The 22,213-nt window shown below is 46.6% G+C and overlaps 1 protein-coding gene across 2 annotated transcripts in view; it reads right to left on the reverse strand.

The window, feature by feature from the left end:
- Positions 1-22,213, reverse strand: part of LOC147022850 (2-Hydroxyacid oxidase 1-like) — an 85,681-nt gene that overhangs the window by 13,578 nt on the left and 49,890 nt on the right. For both annotated transcript variants that reach the window (XM_085887736.1, XM_085887735.1), the window contains 2 exons: positions 4,770-4,928; positions 616-685 (listed from right to left, as the gene is read on the reverse strand). In XM_085887736.1, the coding sequence (XP_085743862.1) occupies positions 616-685; positions 4,770-4,928 (229 nt within the window). The remainder of the gene's footprint in view (positions 1-615; positions 686-4,769; positions 4,929-22,213) is intronic.

Consider the following 22,213-nt stretch of genomic DNA (forward strand, 5'->3'; position numbering starts at 1 on the left):
CGGGATCGCAGAATCAGAGTTGAGTTTTCCCAGAAACCTCTCCACATTCTCAGGTGAGAAAGACAGTATCCAGGAGCAGTTGCATGCAACAGGTAGGGTAGGTATAGGTATAGAGAGAGCGAGAGAGAGAGGAGTTGGGTTCACAAGATTTGGAAGCACATACAGAATTGAGGCATTCGGCCTTCTCACGATCAGTCAGCTGTGGTCCCATTTGAAACGAGAACGGTACTCGGTGGAGCCCATACCTTCGTCAGGCTGAACAGTTTACATTTTGTATCCCACTAATAGTCCAGTTCGACACATTCAAAGCAAATCTTAAACAACAACATGATCAGAAATTCAAAACTATTCAAAGCATACGTAAAATAGGCCCAATGTACTTTTCCTTTCCCGATGTTCCTCATGAAAGAATTAAGGTGTGTAATTCTGAAATCCTCGAGTGAGATTGTGGGGAAACAACTTGGTTTCCTTCTACAATTATAGATTGTTGACAAGAATGTCCTGCTCGAAGGCATCATCATCATCATCATCATCATCATATCACGAGAAATGGATGCAGTCACAAGCCAGGTGCAACATATGCAAAAAGATGAGCACAGAGGTGTGGTTACGTACCTGAAAATGCCATTGCAAGACTCAACTCGTCCTGGAGCAGCTCCAGAACCTGACGTACGCCATTCTCACCCTGCAAATGAGAATATTTCAGAATAAAACAATGATGTTTCTCCATACGAGTTATGCCATATAAGAAAATGAAAGGATTTCAGACATATCCTGTACTATCTATCAATTTTGGCAGAGTTGAGCGTATCGAGACTGAAAACGTTGAGAAAGCATTGAAGAGAAAAAGACAAGGCTCTCAGTTTACCATTGAGTGTTGCAGAGACAGGCTTGACACACCTCTGCTCGATGCACCAGCAATCGAGGCACCCCCTTCGTTATCTCCTGTTATTTTTGGTTTGTGGGTGCCAGCAGTGACCACTATCTTCGTCGTGTCTGTCTGTCTGTCTGTCTGTTTGTTTGTGACTCTCTCCAGAGCATAGCTCCATGACGTTTGATGAGATCTTGATGAAACTTGGACAAAAGCTAGATATCATGGTCTAGTTGTGTCTTTTTGTATGAGGGGCGTCGCACGCCCCTTGTGGGCAGAACCACACCCACTTGAAGTTTGTTTTTTCTCGATTTTTTTTCTTGCAATTTCATTTCCTCGAAGCTGTGCATAATGTTCATAAGTACAACATATAAAAAATCCGATTTAATTTGGTCAATTTTGACGGAAGAGACAGGTTTTTACGGTAGGGCTTCCTCAATAATGCCCACAAACCATCGTCGCCTCCCGGCTTGTTATTTATTTATCTGCCATGCTCAAGTTTATTTTATCATTTGCAAACACTATCCATCCTCTGTTCTCACTAGGCCTGTGGCATTCACAATGTTAAAGGTGAGATACACGTTCAGTGTGTTTGCTTTGTCAGGGATCACAAGTGGGATTTGTGCCTGAGTGTCATAATTTAATAATATTGCTGTGCTGTTTGTTTTGTTGTCACTATTGTTTGATTATTAAACACTTTGCAACTATTATGATTGAGGCACTTCCTCGTCGTACTATCACTCCAATTGGATGGAAAACAGGAGGCAACAGTTGGAAAAAAAATGAGGGCTTCCATTTCCAATGTGGAACTTTGAATATGGCCAATCACCGCTCGGTTATCCAGGGTCACCACTCACTCCACAACACCCACCCCCCTCCCCAACCGCCCACACCCCATCCCTCCATGTACATGGCAGATGAGCGAGGGTTGGTACACCTCATGCATGTAACAGAAGTGAAGTAAATTCCTAAACAGCAAATAAGAACATTAGGGATCGATATTTTTGTAAATAAAATTATGGCTAATGGAAGAGAGGTGTCAGAGGGTAAAAAGGCAATGTACTGCCAGGGGGGGGGCAGTTGGCCCACAATTGGCCAATAAAAACAAAGCAATGAATGAACAGGAAAAGACCCTCCTAAAAATATTACATGTAGATTCTAAGTGCAGAAAACTATGTTGCACTTCTTGTCGAATCAAAGCATTCTCTAGAAATTATTTAGAATTCTGTAGATCATAACATAATACCCTATAGTCCAGCGCTACTCAAAGTGGTGGTACGCGGACCAGTGCCGGTACGCGAGTTGTTGCCTGCTGGTCTGCGGTGAGTTTCCAGTTTCACATTATCATAATATATAACACGTAATGTATAAAATGAAAATGTATAAAATCTTGAAAAATAATATATTGAAGCCGACAAATTCAAAATACGAGAGAGAGAAGTCTATATATATATATATATATATATATATATATATATATATATATATATATATATATATATATATATATATATATATATATATATATATATATATATATATATATATATAATACAAAACATATATATGAAAAAATGTGTCAACTTTTATTATATTCATTATATTTTAATATTTTTCCAGTATAAATCTATATATTAATACTGAAAGACCAATTTTGTGCTCCTCCTAGCGGTCGCGTCATGTTTTTCTCGGTACTGTGACCTGGACTGAAAGAAACTTCGTACCTGTAAGAGTGCATCGCACATCGTGGCAATAGTCAAACTTCAACTCTGAAGCAGAATAAACACTTTTCCTTTTACATTCGTTTACATGGCGATGTGTGACGTCACCGCTGAGAGGCGTCAAGACATCATGACATCATCGGTCATTTGCTGACGTCATTACGTCTGTCGTCGACAGACCGTCACCACTGAGAGGTGCAATTCCACTCCTCGAAAATAGTGTGTGCAATGTAAAACCCTCTTCTGCACATGCTCACTACCTCAGAATGTGAATTTGACACAAAAAAATGTAACAAGAAACATTGTATCTATAGATTAATACTGAAGGACCAATTTTGTGCTCCTCCTAGCGGCTGCGTCACATTTTTCTCGGTACTGTGACCTGAGAAGTTTTGACACGGTGTTTGTACATCAAAGGAGGAACATGCACAAATCAGGGGACGTCTTCATAAGGAGTAGTGTACACCAAAAATGTCGTGTACAAGGACGTTCTGTAGGCCTCATTAGGTAAGGCCATGGAGTACATCGACTGGGATCCGGCTCTTACAAGAGCCACCACTGGTTGTCATATTGGGCTCATGGAACGGAATCCGTCTGTGTCGGGGTTTCGGCTCGTTAATATTACTACGGATGTTCAAACAATATTTTCTCGGATCATAAACAAATAATAATATGGCACAAATACGGTACCGATTCCTGGCACATTGGAAAAAAAAACCTGCTGGTCCGCCACATCAGATAGGTTGAGAAGCACTGCCCTACAGAATTCCAAACAGACACTACATCTTGAGAGATTCTACAATCTGTGTGTGTGTGTGTGTGTGTGTGTGTGTGTGTGTGTGTGTGTGTGTGTGTGTGTGTGTGTGTGTGTGTGTGTGTTCGTGTGTGTGTGTGTTCGTGTGGTCAGATCATGCTGACATTACACACACGAGTCATTGAAAGCCATATTATTTTTTCATTCACACCTTAAGCAGCCATGTTCATTTTGGTCTTTCTTTATGGGCTTCAAAGACTTCATGATAGGAAACCCCTTGGAACACTTCTCTCCTTTTTGTTTGTTTTACCTTTTGGGAGAAAGCCTGCAACCATTGTTCCTCCAAAAGCCTGGTGTTGGCTTTGCGGGTAGGGTGACTGGCTTTGTATCCTAGGATCCTGAGTTTGAGCACCGTTGGCTACTGAATTAACACCAGGTGGGGTTGGTTCAGCCTGTCATCCTTCTGAGGTTAGCAAAATGAGTACCATTGCACTGGTAGAGGGGCACAGTATCAGCGACACAGCCGCACTTCCAAGAAATGATAGCTTGGCTTCCGGGTAGCTGCCATACATAAGAACAAATTATTCCTCAACTTGTGGAGTGGTGTTTTTTTCCGCACACACCTGTGCTAAGATTGTAAAGTGGGTGAGTGGTACACGTACACTATCACTTGGAAGAGAGGCACAATTGGCCATTGTGCTTCAATCATCTCCCACGGGCGTCGGCAGAGTCGCTGGTACCCAGCCATCCTCGCTCATGCCTCACATAGTTACCTGGACAGGACCACTCCAAAATTACAATCACCAAATTATATGACATCAGTATTCCAGAACTGAACTTTTTGATTTGAAACCACCTGGTGAGTTCCGAATGCTTCTACCGAGGCTAAGCCAGAACTACATTCATCATTGCAGCAAGTAATGCCAAACAGGCAAATCATCGACTACATTCGGTGAAAACTTCTACACCGTCCTCGAAAAGATGAAAATGATGTCGAATATGGATCACGAGCCAGCAGAGATTTAAATGTCAGCATGAAGACACATGAGTGCGATAGAAATGCGTAGAGTGTTGCGATTGATTGTGCTGGAGCTGCTTTGAAGAAAAATGAGCGATGGACTGACAAATGCAGGAAGTGATGCAATTGCTATTCAGTGGGACAAAAAAAAAAGTCAAAGGCTGAAAAATTAAATGATATTCAGTTGAATGATGTTCATTTTATCACATTCAACTTAACAGGACTGGCAAGTAAGAATCCCCTTGCATCGCGTTCATCATAACGGGACTCGACTGAACATTTACTCTCCTGTAAACGAACCAGTTCATTTTTCCCTTCCACTGATGAGGCTAACTGAAATATACAAAGTGTCAAATAGATATCTGCAGTCATCATATCATCTTTCCACTCCATGTAGGTACTCACGTTTACTGCGAGCCCCCAAAGCACAGGTCGCCCGATGAAGACAGCCTGAGCACCGAGTGCAAGCGCCTTCAAGACATCAGTTCCACGCTGCACTCCACCATCAATGTACACCTCAATTCTGCCAGACACTGCTGCTACCACCTCTGGCAAGGCATCCAGCTGTGGGAAGCAATTACATAAGAGGTATGTTGGGGGGGGGAAGGGAAAAATAATTGGGGCAGAGGTGGGCAGCTCTTATTGATTGCAGTGAAAGGAATTCTGGCAAAACGTTTTGTTTTGTAGTATGATGATTGTATTTTCCTGCTTTGATAATAAAACAAAAATGCCAGTTAAGTATGATTATTAATAGTGGAAATACGTTTAAATATTCTGCTTGCAACTAGCGCAAATATGCAGATTCATGACCCAGAAGTCACCTGAAGAACATAAAGTGATGTCATCTTCCTTCACTGCTTGTCCACATGTCAGCTGCAGCACGATTCAACGAGGAAGTGGTGTACTTTAAATATTATCTCGTTTTGTGAACCAGACTTGGTGGTGTAATGGTTCGAGCATCCACTCTGAGTCTGGGCGGTCGGTGCTTCAAACCCCGGCCAAGTCATACCAAAGAGTTAAAATAAATGGTACGCGCTGCTTCCTTGCCTAAAGGATAGAGCACGGACAATCCCCAATGGTTGGCATCTATGGGGAGGAGGGAATTCCTCCTGAAGAAATGCTGCGTTGAATGCGGTGAGAAAAGCGGTGAGAAAAGCGGTGAGAAAAGCGGTGAGAAAAGCAGTGCCATTATTATGATGTCACTGGAACCCAGAGTACGCTGGGAAGTGACGGCACTTCCTTCAAGCTCAGTGGCTGTGTTAAGTGTTTGTGTCATCAATTTGTCCGTGTGTGTGTGTGTGTGTGTGTGTGTGTGTGTGTGTGTGTGTGTGTGTGTGTGTGTGTGTGTGTGTGTGTGTGTGTGTGTGTGTGTGTGTGTGTGTGTGCGTGGATGTGAGTGTGAGAGAGTGAGTGAGTGAGTGAATGAGTAAGTGAGTGTGTATGTGAGTGTGAGTGAGTGGCAGCTTAATTATGAGCCTTAGACATTTTGTTAACAAGATCGGTAAATGAATGGCCAAGAAATGGTTGAGGACACGTTCAACATCGGGTTTTTACAACTAAAATGGCCGCCAATCGAATCGCGAAACAAAATGATGTGCATATGTATTCCATCATGAATTGTCTTGCCACGTTTGAACAAAATCCGACCACACATGTCCGAGATATGGCTGCGGATGGACACACGGATGGACGGACACATGGACGGACGAGACCCAATCCATCAGCCCCCGTTTCAGATTTAGTCTGAAATGGGGCCTAAACCCCCACCCCCCCCCCCAAAAAAACCATATGGTTATATGTGCTGACTTTGTTCACTTGAGAAATGGCCGCTGCATCATTTTGTTTGTTTGTCCACTATCCAACACTCAGTGGGTCTGAACTCTGCAGACCACAACAATCGCCGAGATTTTGAACTCTGTATTCAAAATCACAAACTAGTCCAATAATTAATTTATATAATTGGTTGCACTATTTATTTAGTTACCAGTGGAACCCACTTCATGAATATTCCCGTATTCGTTCCAAGCCTGATTATTTATAGAGGTTGCTCCCAATAAATTGCTGTCACACCACAGGTCACGTGTTTTTTCCCCCTGGTGATTAATTTGGAATCTGTTTTTGAATCATCATATGGGAAACTATTGAATCCAAAGGGGTTTGTTCGAAATTGATAATGGTTCAGTTGTTATTGTGGTTAACATAATGATTAACAATGCAACAAAAAGAACAACCAAAACTTGTATGTGCGGTACTTTTTAAAATTATTCTTCAATCACCATATTTATAAAAAAAAAAAAACCAAAAACTTGCAATCTGGAGGCACGGAGGAATGGTTGAAAAGCACACATCAGTGTCATTATGGACAATTTATACTTAAATACTCACATCATTAGTGTATTATCAAAGGTGATCTCAAAATAGTGAAACACAAAATGTTCTGCACATTCCTAACAAAAGGACCGAATTATAGAGATAACTAGAGGGTTCAAAGAACATGATACCCCGCACATAAGTGTTCAAGTAAATATGTATACTTTAATTTCAATAGAATAATGACAAGCCGATAGGCAACATGGGTGGTCGCTATATAATTGCATACTAGTCATACAGTTTTTGACGGATCGGGCTGAAATTTTTTGACAAAGAGGTTGATTATAGTGCGCATAAAAGCAAGGAAGCTGATTTTTGAAAAAATATATATAAATATTTTTCGGATTTTTTTCAAAAATTTCAAAGTCCCGTTGCTAGGCAACGGTGGTGTCCATAGCAACAGTGCTCAAAAGCATACAACTAGATCTTGGTATGAACCTACCAGTCAAGTTTCATCAAAATCGGTTGATTCCTCTAGCTTCCAGAGCTGTCCATTACATACAAACAAACAGACGGACATACAGACAGACGGAAAACCTGAGACTAAGGGTAGTCTAGCGAACACCCAATGATAAAGATTGTTAAATAAATTGCGGAAGTTTACAGTGACTGAAGCAGTCTTATACACCATCCTTATACACTGAAGTAAGACGAGGTTGAGTCGCGGTTTCGGAGATGGAGGCTTTATTGATCATCATGGAATGCAATGCAGCGTCAATCGGCATCGGAGATAGCCATATCGGTAACCTCCTCTTCACCCCGACTCTGCACCCTTTCACATGCCATATCATGCTACACAGTATATCGATATACTGTACATCATGGTTCTCGGAAGTATTATGAGTGCGATTTGTGTTCCACAATGTTCAAGTATATTATTGAATTGAAATGAAAGCTTAAAGAGGTTTAAAGGCATGTACAGTACATTAATTCCACGTTTTGTTGCTGTTTTACCCAGTGTCTACAACATCACCCTATCGAACATGTTACATTAGTTATTCGTGCTTGTTGTTTGTGTCCTTTGTAACATCCTGAAAAACAGTAAGCTCCCTGTTTGAAATGATCTCCAATTTTTACCTCTACCACCGAAGATGAACATGGTTATGCTTTCACACCTGTCTGTCTGTTTGTTACTTGCAAAATCGAAGATTTTTCAAGTATTTTGGTTGGTCGATTTTGTTATTCTAGTCAGGGATCCAAACTCAGAAAGGCCGCTATTTTAGGAGTTACCGGACACCGCTTCCTATACTTTGCAGGCCTCATTTTTTCTTTAGTTTAGTGTCTTAGGATTAATAATCAAGAGGCCTGCTCGGTCATCTCGATTGCGAACATCTCACAAATTGTATTTGAACATACGTACCCACCAAAAAATGGGTGCGATTTTCGGTATCATTAATTTTTCAAAAAACGTTTCATAAGTTCTTCAAATATCAAGTTACACAGTTGATTTCAACCCCTAGTAAGGACGCTGGCATGGTCTTTCATATGCTGAGGTCACATGTGTCGAATTTCGCCAATTAGAGGTTGAAAAAAAATTACGTTTCAGTGCAAATTTACCCCCAAAAATAGCTGAATCAGCAGTAAATATGTTTTCATTCATCTTAAACTTGATTTTGTGCTCTCAAAATAACTTCTAGTAGATACAGTAGGGTCAATTAATATTAATTTATATATATATATATATATATATATGTATTTGCTAGCCAATTACCTACCCTAAAATAGTGAATACATTTAAATTTAATATAATAAAGATTTTTGAAAAAAAAATGTGACCAGCCGAAACAAAGTAAGGTTGCATATTTTCGACCTCAGTGAGATGGTCCTCCCAGCACCCTTTTCGTTCTGCTGCTATATACCGTTTGAGGAGGAGTACCATGTTGATGTACATAATCCAAAGCTTGGCTGTAGGCGAGTTGCACAGTGTATTTTCAAAATCCTACAACAACTTTTGAACATCATCTGCAACTGCGATCATCTCGGCTTGTACCTGTAATGCGGCTGTGGTGTCTTCATGGGCTACTGCTTCTGCGAGCTTACGAATAGCTGCGTTGAGTGAGGCCATCACATCAAGATCAACACCAGGTTCGTCCAGAGTCCATGATTCCAAAGCTTCCCAGTACAGCTCCAGCATAGTCGGCTTTACCAGAGTATGACATCGTACCATCTTGTAGTAGTCCTTGCCAGCCATGAGCTTATTCATGGTTCCACCGAGAAACACCTTGGTTTCCACAACGAGAGTTTCAATACCAGAGGACTTAAAGAGTTTGCCAAGAGCTCTGAGGAAGTTGCTAGCTATATGGAAGCCCCCCATACGTATTATCAGAGGTTTATAATTATCTGGCTTCTTCTTTTGAAGTCCGAGGTTTATTTCGTATATGGCTTGGTCGCACGTCAGTACACAATGGTGTTGGCCTAGTGCTTGTGTGACTGTGATACAGTATTCAACTTAAGCTTCAACGACATCAGGTTTTGTTGGAGATTCTGGTAAGAATGGCCCGTACCCAATCAATGTCTGTGATGTGCTCTCCTCCACCAAAAGGGCATGAAAGGCATTCCATGAGATGACGCTGTCATGGTCAACAGTTTGTAAACAGTCGTTTTGTATCAACTGCCAAGAAACTGTGTGGTCTGATAATAAATTAGTTGCATGTTCTTCGTGTGTCAGGCTTACACCACTCATAGAACGACTACGCTGTTGATCTTGCAAGGTCAAACCACTGTCTTTGGTATGGAAGGGCTGAATCCCTGTACAAGAAGCTTTTCTGGATTTAGCTAATGGTACTGAAGCATAGGTACTTGAGAGATCATCGGTATTTCTTGGATATTGGATAGAGACAAAACGAATAATAAGACTTGTGCACAATGGCCGATAACAAACAGCTGTCAGTGTACAGCCGCTTTCGATATAAATTTAATTATCGTGCACAAGCTGCATGAGAGAGAAGTAAAATAAAAACTGCGTTTAAAAAAATAAATAAAAAAAACACGCTGCCGCGTACCACGCCGCGTACCACCGAGAAAGTCCAAATGTTCCACCTGTGGTACGCGTACCACAGGTTGGGAGCCCCTGGTCTAAACGATCATAATCTGTAATACATATGTGTTAGAAACATGTTGCTCATGTTGCGTGCACATCCAAACCACCATTCGAGCAAGAAAAAGTGTGGTTTACCGTTATCTGCAAAATAATGTTCATTGTATATACATGTATATGTATGTGTATGAACACATGTACATGTATTTATATTCGGTATTATTATTATTATAATGACGACGAGTGGTCCCTATTGCATCTACTAAGTCCCTTTGACAACATAATAATAATATTAGTTGTTTATTTGATTTTAAGGCAAATGAAAACAATATTTATTGCTGATTTAGCAAATTTTGCAGGCAATTTGGACTGAAAAATCTTTTTTTTTTCAACCTCTAATTAGCAAAACTTGACACATTTGGACTCAGCATATGAAAGATCATGCCAAAGTCCTGACTAGGAGTTGAAATTAACTGTCTAACTTGACATTTGAGGAAATTATGAAACATTTTCTGAAAAATTAGTGATACCGAAAATCGCACTCATTTTTTGGTGGGTACCTATGTTCAAATACAATTTGTGATGTGTTCGCAATCGAGATGCCCGAGCAGGCCTCTTGATTCTTCATCCTGAGACACCAAACTAAAGAAAAAACGAGGCCTGCAAAGTATAGGAAGTGGTGTCTGGTCCATCTTAAAATCATGGGTCTGGATCCCTGACTATTCTGTCTGTTTGTCTGTCTCTCTGTCTGTTTGTTTGTTTGTTTTTCGCCTACAGGTCACAATTTTAAACCGATCTTCACCACATGGTAGAGTTTGTCATAGGGAAGAAGCCTGTTGTAATTGAGGTCAAAAGGTAAAAAGGTCAACCTCAGCCAAAGGTCAACAACTTCGGTGAAATTTCTAAAACCCTCAATTTTCATCCAATTGACTTGGCATTTGAAGAGGATTTTTTTTTTATTTCAGGTCACTGAATTCAACTAGCCAATTATTTTTGAGGTCAGCATGGACCAAAAGATCAACAAAGGCCAAAGGTCAACAACAGGTTGGATTTATAAATCCCTTAAATTTCATCCGATTGACTTGAAATTTGAAGAGGATATATATTTCACGTCACTGAATTCAACTAGCTAATTATTTTTGAGGTCAGCATGGACCAAAAGGTGAACATAGGCCAAATGTCAACTTAGGCAAGATTTCAACATCCCTCAAATTTCATACGATTGACTTGACATTTGAAGAGGATTTTTCTTTCAGATCACTGAATTCAACCAGACAATTATTTTTGAGGTCAGCATGGACCAAAAGGTCAAAGGCCAAAGGTCAACAACAGGTTGGATTTATAAATCCCTTAAATTTCATCCGATTGACTTGAAATTTGAAGAGGATATATATTTCACGTCACTGAATTCAACTAGCTAATTATTTTTGAGGTCAGCATGGACCAAAAGGTGAACATAGGCCAAATGTCAACAACTTAGGCAAGATTTCGACATCCCTCAAATTTCATACAATTGACTTGACATTTGAAGAGGATTTTTCTTTCAGATCACTGAATTCAACCAGACAATTATTTTTGAGGTCAGCATGGACCAAAAGGTCAACAAAGGCCAAAGGACAACAACAGGTTGGATTGATAAATCCCTCAAATTTCATCCGATTGACTTGAAATTTGAAGAGGATTTTTATTTCGGATCACTGAATTCAATCAACGAAATATTTTTAAAGTCAACATAGACCAAAAGGTCAACATAGGCCCAAGGTCAACTAAAGTGGTATTTCTAAAATCCTCAATTTTCATCCGATTGACTTGAAATTTGAAGCGGATTTTCATATCAGGTCAATGAATTCAACCACCAATTCTTTTTGAGATCCACATAGGCCAAAAGGTCAACATAGGCAGAATGTCTAAAATTGTCAATTTTCATCTGATTGACTTGAAATTTGAAGAGGATTTTCATATCAGGTGAATAAATTCAACCAGCCAATTATTTTTGAGGTCAACATCGTCCAAAAGGTCAACCAACATAGGCCCAAGGTCAACAACGAAGGTGGCATTTCTAAAATCTTCAAATTTCATCCAATTGACTTGAAATTTGAAGAGGAATTATATTTCAGGTCACTGATTTCAACCAGCCAATTATTTTTGAGGTCAACATAAAACAAAAGGTCAACATAGGCCTCAAGTGAAAAACTAAGGTGGTGTTTCTAAAATCCTCAATTTTCATATAATTGACTTGAAATTTGAAGAGGATTTGCATAACAGGTCACTGAATTCAACCACCACTTATTTTTGAGGTCAACATAGGCCGAATTTCTAAAATTGTCAATTTTCATCTCATTGACTTGAAATTTGAAGAGGAGTTGCATATTTGTTCATTGAATTCAACCATTCATTATTTTTTGAGGTCAAATTTGTTTTATGGATTTTGCAAGTATCGTGCTCTGCATGACGTCTTCTTCTTGTTTGTTTGTTTGTCTCTTTGGCTGTCTGTGTGCAGGATATCTCAGAATGTTATGGATAGATCCGGATGAAATTTTGTGGGTAGTTTGCGTATGTGACAAGGACAAACTGATTAGATATTGGTGAATATCAGAATCCAGATCCAACTACTAGAATTTCTTCAGTGATTCTTCACCATTGAGAGATAGGGCTCAAAAATGATATCCATCCATCTATTGGGACCATACTCTGTGCAGAGCGTTGGTGCTGTCAAAGCAGTCTCCTTGGCTATTGAGCACAATCCTGGACGGGTCGCCACTCCGACACAGGATACCAGCAAGCTGGCACTCATTTTGCTGACCTCGGAATGACGACAGGCAGTCAACCCCACCTGGTATTAATTCAACAGCCGAGTGGGATTTCAACTCAGGATCCTGGGATCCCAAGCCCACTACCCTAACCATTACGCCAACACCAGAAAATGAAAATGATATATAGCATGATATTTCAAAAATGCCCAATATGTTCTCATGGATCAGGCATTGTGGGGTGGAGGTATGCACTCTACCAAGTGCCCTTCTTCAGAGACACGACAGAAGTAAATAGTTACCATGATTTTAAAATAATTTATTTATTGAAAGTTTAAAATAAATTTGATCCATTTTAATATCTTATATCGTGTTACGGCTGTGGAAATTCGCATTACACCATGAAGGGCCCATAGGTGAGATATCTCTAAGTACATGTGTAGTTAGCCCCAAATCCGTTGTCTCAAGGGAATTTATGTGATTCATTCGGGCTGCGACGCTTTGAGATAGCCGTTTTTCTGTTCTATCTTTATTTTGAACCAACCACGTCTCAACCACAATCACACAACCACCTTAACCACCACACCAGCCATCGTCACCAACTACAACCACGCTCCAACCCTCAGACAACAACAACAACGCCAACAGCCACGACCTTTACCTTCACAACTCAATCCCGCAAACATCGCATCACCGTCATTCCCAAACGGCACCATAACCATCAAACCACCATGGATAAACCTTCCACCACCCTCACCTCTCTCCTACGGCCATTCCCGCACCACCTGTGAACACTGAGCGTCGGGCTGTCTTGGGCTCGTTCAGCGATACGCACCGAGCCGCGAGTGCAAACGGCGGCCTTTCCGAGGGAGAATTCGGATCAGGAACGCTACATGCCCACTTCTGATCCGTCCAATTAGCAAGCGCGGAGCAGCTTGGCCCCGCCTCCAGGCGCGTCTGTGTGAAATCGATATATGCAAATTCTAGGATCAGGGGAGGTTCACGCCAACTTTTCCTCCGTCCAATTGGAGAGCGTGGCTCCACCCCCGAGGTCATCCTGATCCGGATATTTGCATATTGTTTTCTCCTGCCGGCCTATAAAACGGCGAGTGCAAGGCGAATCGTGGCAGAGTGTGGCAGTAGCAGTGTGTCTCAGCAGGGCAGAGTGAGTCTAGTCATCGGTGTGGCAGCGAGTTGGGTTCTGCAGTCGGCTGAGGAGAGTTGCGGGAAGAGGCAAAGGAGCTCGGGTCCGAGGCGAGAAGGACGGCGGTCGGCGACGAGGTCGCGGTGTGAGATCGCTCGTCGCAGGACCCAAGCCAGCCAGCCATTCTCCTCCCCCAGGGCATCAACAATTCCCCCTTTCCCCCGCGCTGAGATAGTGCAAAAAGGGGGCCCCATTCCCACCCCACTCCAAAAGTCATGCCAACGAAACCCGCCAAGGAGCATGGAGTCGGGGCACAGCCACGCGGCCACATCTGCGGCTCGTCTGCCAACGCGTCATGAGTAGGACCCCCCCCCCGGTCTCGCGGGCCTGGCCGCTCCTTCAGGTCACGCGCACATATTGGCCGACAGGCCCGTCTGCCCCCTTGTCTATGAGGGTGGCCTCTTTCCTTTGCTTTTAAGTAAATGTGTGTTGGCGCCGTCTGCAAAGTAGAACTGTATAAGTGTTGCCGTGTGTATGCGTATTCGGTAGTAACTCTGCGTCATTGTTTCTTTTGTTTTAACTGCTACATGTGCATTTTGACTGTTTGGCTGTATATGTGTGCTTTCTGTGTGTCACGTAATAAATGTGCATTGTGTGAACTGTTTTCCCATTTTGCTTCGTCTTTTCTTTATTGACCCTCCATCCTGCTTCACGTAAAGGGTTCGTAGTGGGCTTAATACGCCCGATAATTAATCGGAACCGTCGAGGCCGACGATAACACCGCTCGGTTATCACTGTAGCACGGAACGGACCGCTTAAGCGGTTCGTGTCCGGAGTCGGCCTGTGGTGTGGTACGATCGCCCGGTCGACCATTTGCACAGGTACTTAGGTCGATCGAATTTGGCGAGCGACCCTATCCTGCGCGGGTGGGCAATTGGCATGATCATGGTGAGGTCTAACTCCCGGCGTTAGTCCGAGAGGGTCACGACTGAATTGTCCGTCCGGTGGGCTACGTGCCACGATTCGAGTCACGTGGCCGTCCGCACGCCGGCGGGCACGAATTCGAATCCCTCCCGCCTCCAAGCTAAATTCATGGGAATCGGTTAGGGGTGAGAGGAGCGACCCCCGATTCCCTCCAAATTACGAGCAGGCCAAATTAACCCCTTACGAGAAATAGGATGGAGTCTCAAGGCGAGCGGGAGCCGGGGGTAGTAGAAATGGATGTAGAATTGTTAGAATCCATGGCCCAGGATGGAGACCCCGAGCAGGAAATGTTGGTTGTGCAGGAACAATTTCCCCCCCCAACCGAACCCAGAGCCCGAAATGGGCGCGGCAGCAGCAGCGGCCGCGGCGTATCACACCTCCCCTCCCCCCCCCCACCTCCGCCAAAACCCCCCGATCCATGCCGAATCGGTTCAGCCGAGTGCACTCGAAATGATTTTGCAAGCCATAAACTAAATGAAAACGAAAATGGATGGAAATACGCAACAAATGAACGAAATGGATAAAAAAAATGGAGACAAGCACGAACGAAATGAAAGCAAATGCGCAACAAGTGAAGGAAGAAATGAAAGAGATGCGGGGTGAGACGCAGAACACGGGAATGAGCCTGAAAGGAAGCTTGGACGAACTAAAAAACGAAATGAAAAAGGAAGTCGACACGATACGAGCGGAGGTGACCGGGTTAAAAGAGAAAGTAAAAGGAGTGGGAGTCGCAATGGAAGAAAGTAAACAAGAGAGGGTAAACGAAATAAAGATGGTGGTGGGAAAGATAGGCAAGGTGGGAAAAGGACTGGGAGAAATAAAAAAAGGGACAAGACCAAATAAAGGAGGAAATAGGGAAGGACACGACGGCGATAGAGGAATTAAAAAGAGAACAAGGGAGAATAAAGGACGGATTGGGAGTCGTGAAGAAGGACTGTGAGGAAAGACATAAAGACATGACGAAGAGAGTTGAAGACCTGCGAAAGGAGGTAAAAGCGGAGACCCAGAAAGGATTAAAGGAGGTGGAAGAGGAATGTAGAAAGAGACATGAAGAAGTAATTAATGAAATGGAGCGGAAAGCCGGAGAAAAGACAGAGGAACTGGGGAAACGGATAGAAGAACACAAGGGCGAGACGGAAGAGCAGTTTTGGACAACGGGGGAGGAAATATCCAAGACAAATAAGGTGGTGACACAGGTACAAGGGGAAGTGGAGCAAATAAGAGAGAAAGTCGGGGAACTATTGTTAGGGATGCTAGGGGAGGAATTGAATGAAGTAATAAAGGGGAAAATAGAGGAAATGGAGAGGAGACTGACGGAATGTGTGGAGACCCGGTGTGAGAGGCAGGGTGACCTCCTTCGGGAACAGGGGGAGAGGATATACTCCCTCGAGGCGGAACGTGCCCAGGTGGGGCTGGTGTCACAGGGCAGAGGAGAAGGCTTGCCCGATGCGGGGGTGAGCATGCCAAGCTTGGGGAGGGTAGAGGCCGCGGGGTCTTTTGGCCTAAGGGGGGTACCCAGTATGACTGTTCCGGTGGGTGTGCAGAGTGCGAGTCCAATGGCTTGGGGGAGTAAGCGGGACGACGCGGGGCACGGACAGACACGGACAGGGGGTGGTAGAGCCCCCGGGCAAATGGCTCGGACCCTGCGGGAGTGAGGGACCGTTGAGACTGGGGAGGTACACCCCTCCAGGAGTCCCTGGGGAACTGGAGGAGGGACCTCAAAAGGACCAAGGGTGCCACTACCCCCGTACGATGGCAAGACGGACTTGAGGGCGTACATGGCCCAGTTCCAGTGTGTTGCCAGAAGCAATGGCTGGAACGAGGTGCAGGGTGTGGCACAACTCATGGCAGCCCTGCGTGGTGTGGCCTTGGAAGTCCTGACCACGGTACCCAGTGAGGGGGTGACCCTGGAGGATCTCCATTCGGCCCTAAAAAAACGATTTGGCATGGACCTGCAGAGCGAGCTTGTTAAAGCTCAGCTCAACGGGCACAAACTACACTCCCAGGAACCACTGGGAGAATTGGCACACGACATTCGCTGCTTGGTGGGGATCGCGCACACCAACATACCGCCGGAGTACCGGGAGGAGATTGCCCTGGACCATTTTCTCCGAGCGATAGGGGGCACCGATTTCGGAGCATTGCTGACCGTATGGCGCCTGGACAACCTCCAGAAGGCGGCTGATACTGCCGCCTGCTGGGAGGCAGCCAGAACGTCATTGGGAGGGGCTGGGCGGCATGCGGTGGCAGTCCGACAGGTGGGCCCCGTGAACGACAGTGCGCTGGGAGCCCGGGCGACCCTGGGCGACCAAGCACAAATGGAAAAAATGGTGCAGGGCATGTTCGACCGCTGGTTCGGGAGACCTGTGGAGAGGCGGTCGGGCCCGGGAAGGGCGGGAGATGGGCCATCGGGGGGTACCCCAATTCGGAATGGAGGGAGTATAATTCGGCGTACCAGAGGCAAACACCTTACCAGAGAAGGTGTTAGAATTGTGGCGCAAGAGACCACCTGCAGCGGCAGTGCAACGCCCCGCGCAGGGAAAGGCCCCTGCGAAGGGAAGGGCCACGGCCCCCCAGACCACCAACTCCGCCCCGGGTCAATAGGGATAGCCAGGCCCAACCATCACCCCCCCCCCCCACCAGTCGCCGGGAAACTAAGAAGTGCCAAACATGTAGGGCCATGTTCGGCAGACTCGGACGGAGAAGAGCCCTCAGAATTCCGACAGCTCATCAATTGTGGCCAAATTGGCAATGGTAGCTTAACAATTCGGTGTAAAGTTGCCGGCGTAGGGGTAGACGCCGTTGTGGACACAGGAGCAAGCGCCACGATCATCAGCCCTGTGGTCCTTGATTCGAGTGTAGATGGTTGGGATGAGATCCACCGTCTGCAAAACCATAGTTTGCAGCTAGCTACCGGGGCAACGGCCCCCATCATAGGACATGGTTTCGTGTCGTTTAAATTGGGCACCGTGAAAACAAGGATAGAGGTTTGGGTGGTGAAGGTGTGCGACCCATGTCTAATAGGGTTGGATGTGCTAACAGCCGTTGGTTGTAAGATCGACTTGGGCCGGGGGGTCATGCAGTTGGGTGGTGAGGAGTTGCCGTTAGGGGGCGTGAGCACGGATGAGAGGGTGGAGCTGGAGGCTCCTGACTCCGTGGTCATTCCCCCGGGTGCCGAGGTGGTGGTCCCGGCCCGGTGGCGAGCACACCCAACGTGGCAGGGCTCCTGCGGCCTGGCGGAACTACCTGCAGGGCCCTCAACCCCGGGTTTAGTCGTGGGCCGCACCCTGGTAAGTACCGACGGGCGATAAATGTTAGCACGGAACCACACACTATCAGGAAGGGCATGAAGGTGGCAGATTGCACCCCAGTAAAAGAGGTCGCAGAGCTGAGGGACAATAACGTTGAGCCGGACCGGCCCCAGAGGGAGTCTCCAGACTTGATTAGGAATTGGCCCGGTCCCATTTGCGAGATGGTAAATCGGAGTAATGTAGATTTGGAGGATGCCCAGCGGGAGGCCTTATACAAACTGGTCGACCGATGCATGGGGATCTTCTCCTTGTCACCCGAGGATATTGGACGTACGGGCCTGGTGCAACATCAGATCCACACCGAAGGGGCCCGGCCTGTCCGTCAGCCTGCTCGAAGGCTCCCATGGAGCAAAAGAGAGGAAGCTGATGAACAAGTTGAAAAGATGCTCAATGCAGGTGTCATTGAGCCCTCGGGAAGTCCTTGGATGTCACCGGTTGTGTTGGTCAAAAAGAAGGATGGGACCACGAGTTTCTGCATGGACTATCGCCAGCTGAACAACGTGACACTTAAAGACTCCGATCCCCTGCCTAGAATTGACGATACCCTCAACGCCGTTGCAGGCTCTAAATGGTTCTCAACTTTGGACCTCAAGAGTGGGTATTGGCAGGTGGAGATGGATAAGACGGGGAAGGAGAAAACGGCATTTTCCACAGGGAAGGGACTGTATCAGTTCACTGTGATGCCGTTCGGTTTGTGTAACGCCCCCGCCACCTTTGAGAGACTGATGGAGCGTGTACTAGGCGGCATGCCGTGGCAGTCATCCCTGGTGTATCTGGATGACGTCCTGGTACACGCTAAAACATTCACCCAGGAGATAGCCAATTTGGACCAGGTGTTTGGGCACCTCAGGCAGGCAGGGCTAAAGTTGAGCCCGGAGAAATGCACTTTGTTCGCGACAGAGGTGGCCTATCTCAGACACGTGATAGACTGCGAGAGGGTGAAGACCGACCCCGGAAAAATTACAGCGGTAGAGGAGTGGCCCGTACCTACAACTGTCAAACAGGTACGGGGCTTTTTGGGACTTTGCTCCTACTACCGGCGCTTCGTGGCAAACTTTGCGGAGATAGCCAGGCACCTTCACCGGTTGAGGAAGAAGGGGTTGAGATTTAATTGGACAGGGGAGTGCCAGGAGGCCTTCCTCAAATTAAAGGGGCATTTGACATCCACACCCGTGTTAGCGTACCCCACCGATGACGGGATGTATACCCTGGACACGGATGCAAGCCAGGAAGGATTGGGAGCAGTCTTGTCCCAGACACAGGGGGGCGTGGAAAGAGTGATCACGTATTACAGTCGGGCCATGAGTTGGCCTGAACGAAATTATTGCGTAACTCGCAAGGAGCTTTTTATTTGGCTATGCTGTCTGCGGTGAGCCATTTCCACCCGTACTTGTACGGGAGGAAATTTTTGGTTCGAACTGACCATTCCTCCTTGCAATGGCTCTTACAGTTCAAAGAACCAGAAGGCCAGATTGCAAGGTGGTTGGAAAAGTTGCAGCAGTACGATTTCAGTGTGGTCCATAGAGCCGGGAAGGCTCATGGGAATGCCGATGTGCTCTCTCGACGCCCTGTCTGGGAGAAAACTGCAGATATTGCACGAGACATGAGGAGAGGGACCAATTGGCAGACACCTCCCCGAAACTCCCAGTCCGTGCAGCCCGGGTGGAAGGCCCAACTTTGCCACGAACCGCGGGAGAGGAATTTGGGGGATTGGCATGGAGCATGGCCCAGCGGGAAGACCCCGTGATAGGGCCAGTGTACAAATGGGTCCAGGAAAACAGGAGGCCCAGTGGAGAGGAGATCGCCCCATTCGGAGCGGAAACAAAAGCATACTGGGCTCAGTGGAAGACCCTAGAAATGAGGGACAACATCATATATAGCAAGTGGGTGGAGATTCCATCCGAACAAGCTTCTTGGCTGGTGATAGTCCCTGATGGGTTTAAGACCCAAATTTTGAAACAGGTGCACGGTACCCGCGCCGGCGGCCATTTGGGCAGGACCAAAACAAAACCTCGGGTCCGCCGGCGGTTCTTTTGGGTTAACATGGGGCGCGATGTACAGAACTGGTGTCGAGCATGAGACGCCTGTACTGCGAAAAAGGGACCGCCACAGAGGATGAGGGCCCCACTCCAACTACATCAGGTTGGGGCCCCCCTTGAGCTAGTGGCCTTGGACATTTTGGGACCACTGCCCCCCACTCGCCAGGGTAATAAGTACATCCTCGTAATTATGGACTATTTCACCAAATGGCCGGAGGCCTTTTCCCTCCCCAACCAGGAAGCAGGGGTCGTGGCAAAGGCCTTCGTAGAAGGATTTATATGCCGGTATGGAATTCCGCACGAGCTGCACAAGGATCAGGGACGAAATTTTGAGAGCGAATTACGAAAAGCGGTGTGCAGGCTCCTGGAAATTCGAAAGACACGGACAACGCCCCTGAGACCACAGTCTGATGGCATGGTGGAGAGGTTCAACAGGACCCTGGTCCAACAGTTGGCCCTCTTCACCGCCACTAACCAGGAGGACTGGGACGAACATCTCCCGTACCTCCTGATGGCCTATCACGCGTCCCAGCACGGGTCTACCGTGTGTAGTCTGGCGCTGTTGATGTATGGACGGGAGCTGAGAAGCCCCGTCGATTTATTGTGTGGTCCGACGCCTGAGCGGCTTGATGGGCCCCCGGGGGAGGGCTATGCCCGTCGGTTGGAGGAAGGCATGGAGAAGGTCCATGCCTTCGCATGACACCAGCTCCAACAGGCGGGCATAAAGATGAAGCGCAGGTACGACCACTGGAGCCAGGTGAGCAAATACCCACCGGGGGCGAAGATTTGGTTCTTTAACCCCCGGCAGAGGAAGGGCAGATGCCCAAAGCTCACCTCACCTTGGCAGGGCCCGGGGGTCGTCCAGGCGCAAATCAGTGACGTGGTCCTAAAAATTAAAATGAGGCCACGGGCCCTTCCCGGGATTGTCCACGCGGACCGCCTGAGACCTTACAAGGGCGACCTCATTCCCTCGTGGATATGTCTTGCCGGAGGAGTCGGTGCTGGAACAGCCGCTTCCGCAGAGGTGCAAGGCTCGCAGAGCCTTGCAATGAGTTCAGTAGCCCAGTAGGGAGGGATAAAGTCCCCCCTGCAAATAAGGATTTGAAGACAGAGACAGACTTTGGATGTGTGGAAGGGACATAGTTTAGCTACGTAGTGTTAAATGGAACGTGCTGTAGTTTAAGGGACAACATGGGAGCACGAGGTAGTTAGGGGAGGTAGTTAGAAGGATGGCAGAGTTCTGCGGTGTGTGTGTTGAAGAGTTGTGAGGTGAGTACATGATAAGTGAGTGAGGCCAGTGGGTCTGTGTGAATGGAGCGAATGGGGAATGCATGGTGCGATGAGTGATTGGGGGGGAGGCGTGACTCCCGCCCAAGGGACCCCGGGGTCAGTTTAAAGTGAATTAGCTGGGTTAGTTAAATTGACAAAATGGAAGTCGTTTTGCTGTTGGTGGGAGTGGAGGCTCGATACCCATTTGGAGGGGTGCAGGAGCCCTGTTGATGGGTTGGGAGCGTGGCTGCGAAAGTTGAGTATCGCTGAGTGGGTACCCCGGGCACCAGGCGAGTTGGCCATCGTAGGCCAAGGGCCCATGGGGGGGCCGGGATAGCGTAGTGGGCATGGGTGCGCCCGCATGATGCGGGGGCCAAGGGCGCTGTTAGCCGCGTGGGCAGTGTTGTGGGCACGGGTGACCCTCGGAAAGGGGCCCGGGAAGCCAGCCTGCCACGTGAGCATTTCAGGGGAGTCGCCAGGGAGGGCACTCCCCGATGTTTAGGGAGCTGGTAGGCTCGGAGGCAGTGTAGTGCCCGGGGGTGCCATAGCTGGAGAATCGGCAGAGGGAAGTGCCTGCCAAGGGGAGCCACGCGTCCCAGCCATGAGACCGTGTGAGGGCACGGGAAGAAAATTGGGGGGCGAGGCCCGAAATTGTGAGGACACCAACACAGGCGACGGGAATCTGGGTTGTTAGAACCAATAGTTTAAGCGCGAGGCGCTTGTTGAAAGCCCCGGGGTAGTTTAAGAGATAATGGTTAGGGTAGATTAGGAGATGTACCCCTCCGCACCATCCATCCGTTCGCTCTTGCTGTGGGCCGCTGGACCCACTTTGGGTTAGATCGCTGAAGTCTGGGGAGGCCATCCTGAGGCTTCGTTGGGCCTTGACACAGGATGCTAGCTCTCCCTTGTTCCCCTCCGGGAAGGGAACGTAGGGGTTGGGAGTAG

Source organism: Eptatretus burgeri, chromosome 7, assembly GCF_056783735.1.
Source record: "Eptatretus burgeri isolate ZD-2024b chromosome 7, Ebu_testis_v1, whole genome shotgun sequence".
In the NCBI taxonomy this organism is placed as follows: domain Eukaryota; kingdom Metazoa; phylum Chordata; class Myxini; order Myxiniformes; family Myxinidae; genus Eptatretus; species Eptatretus burgeri.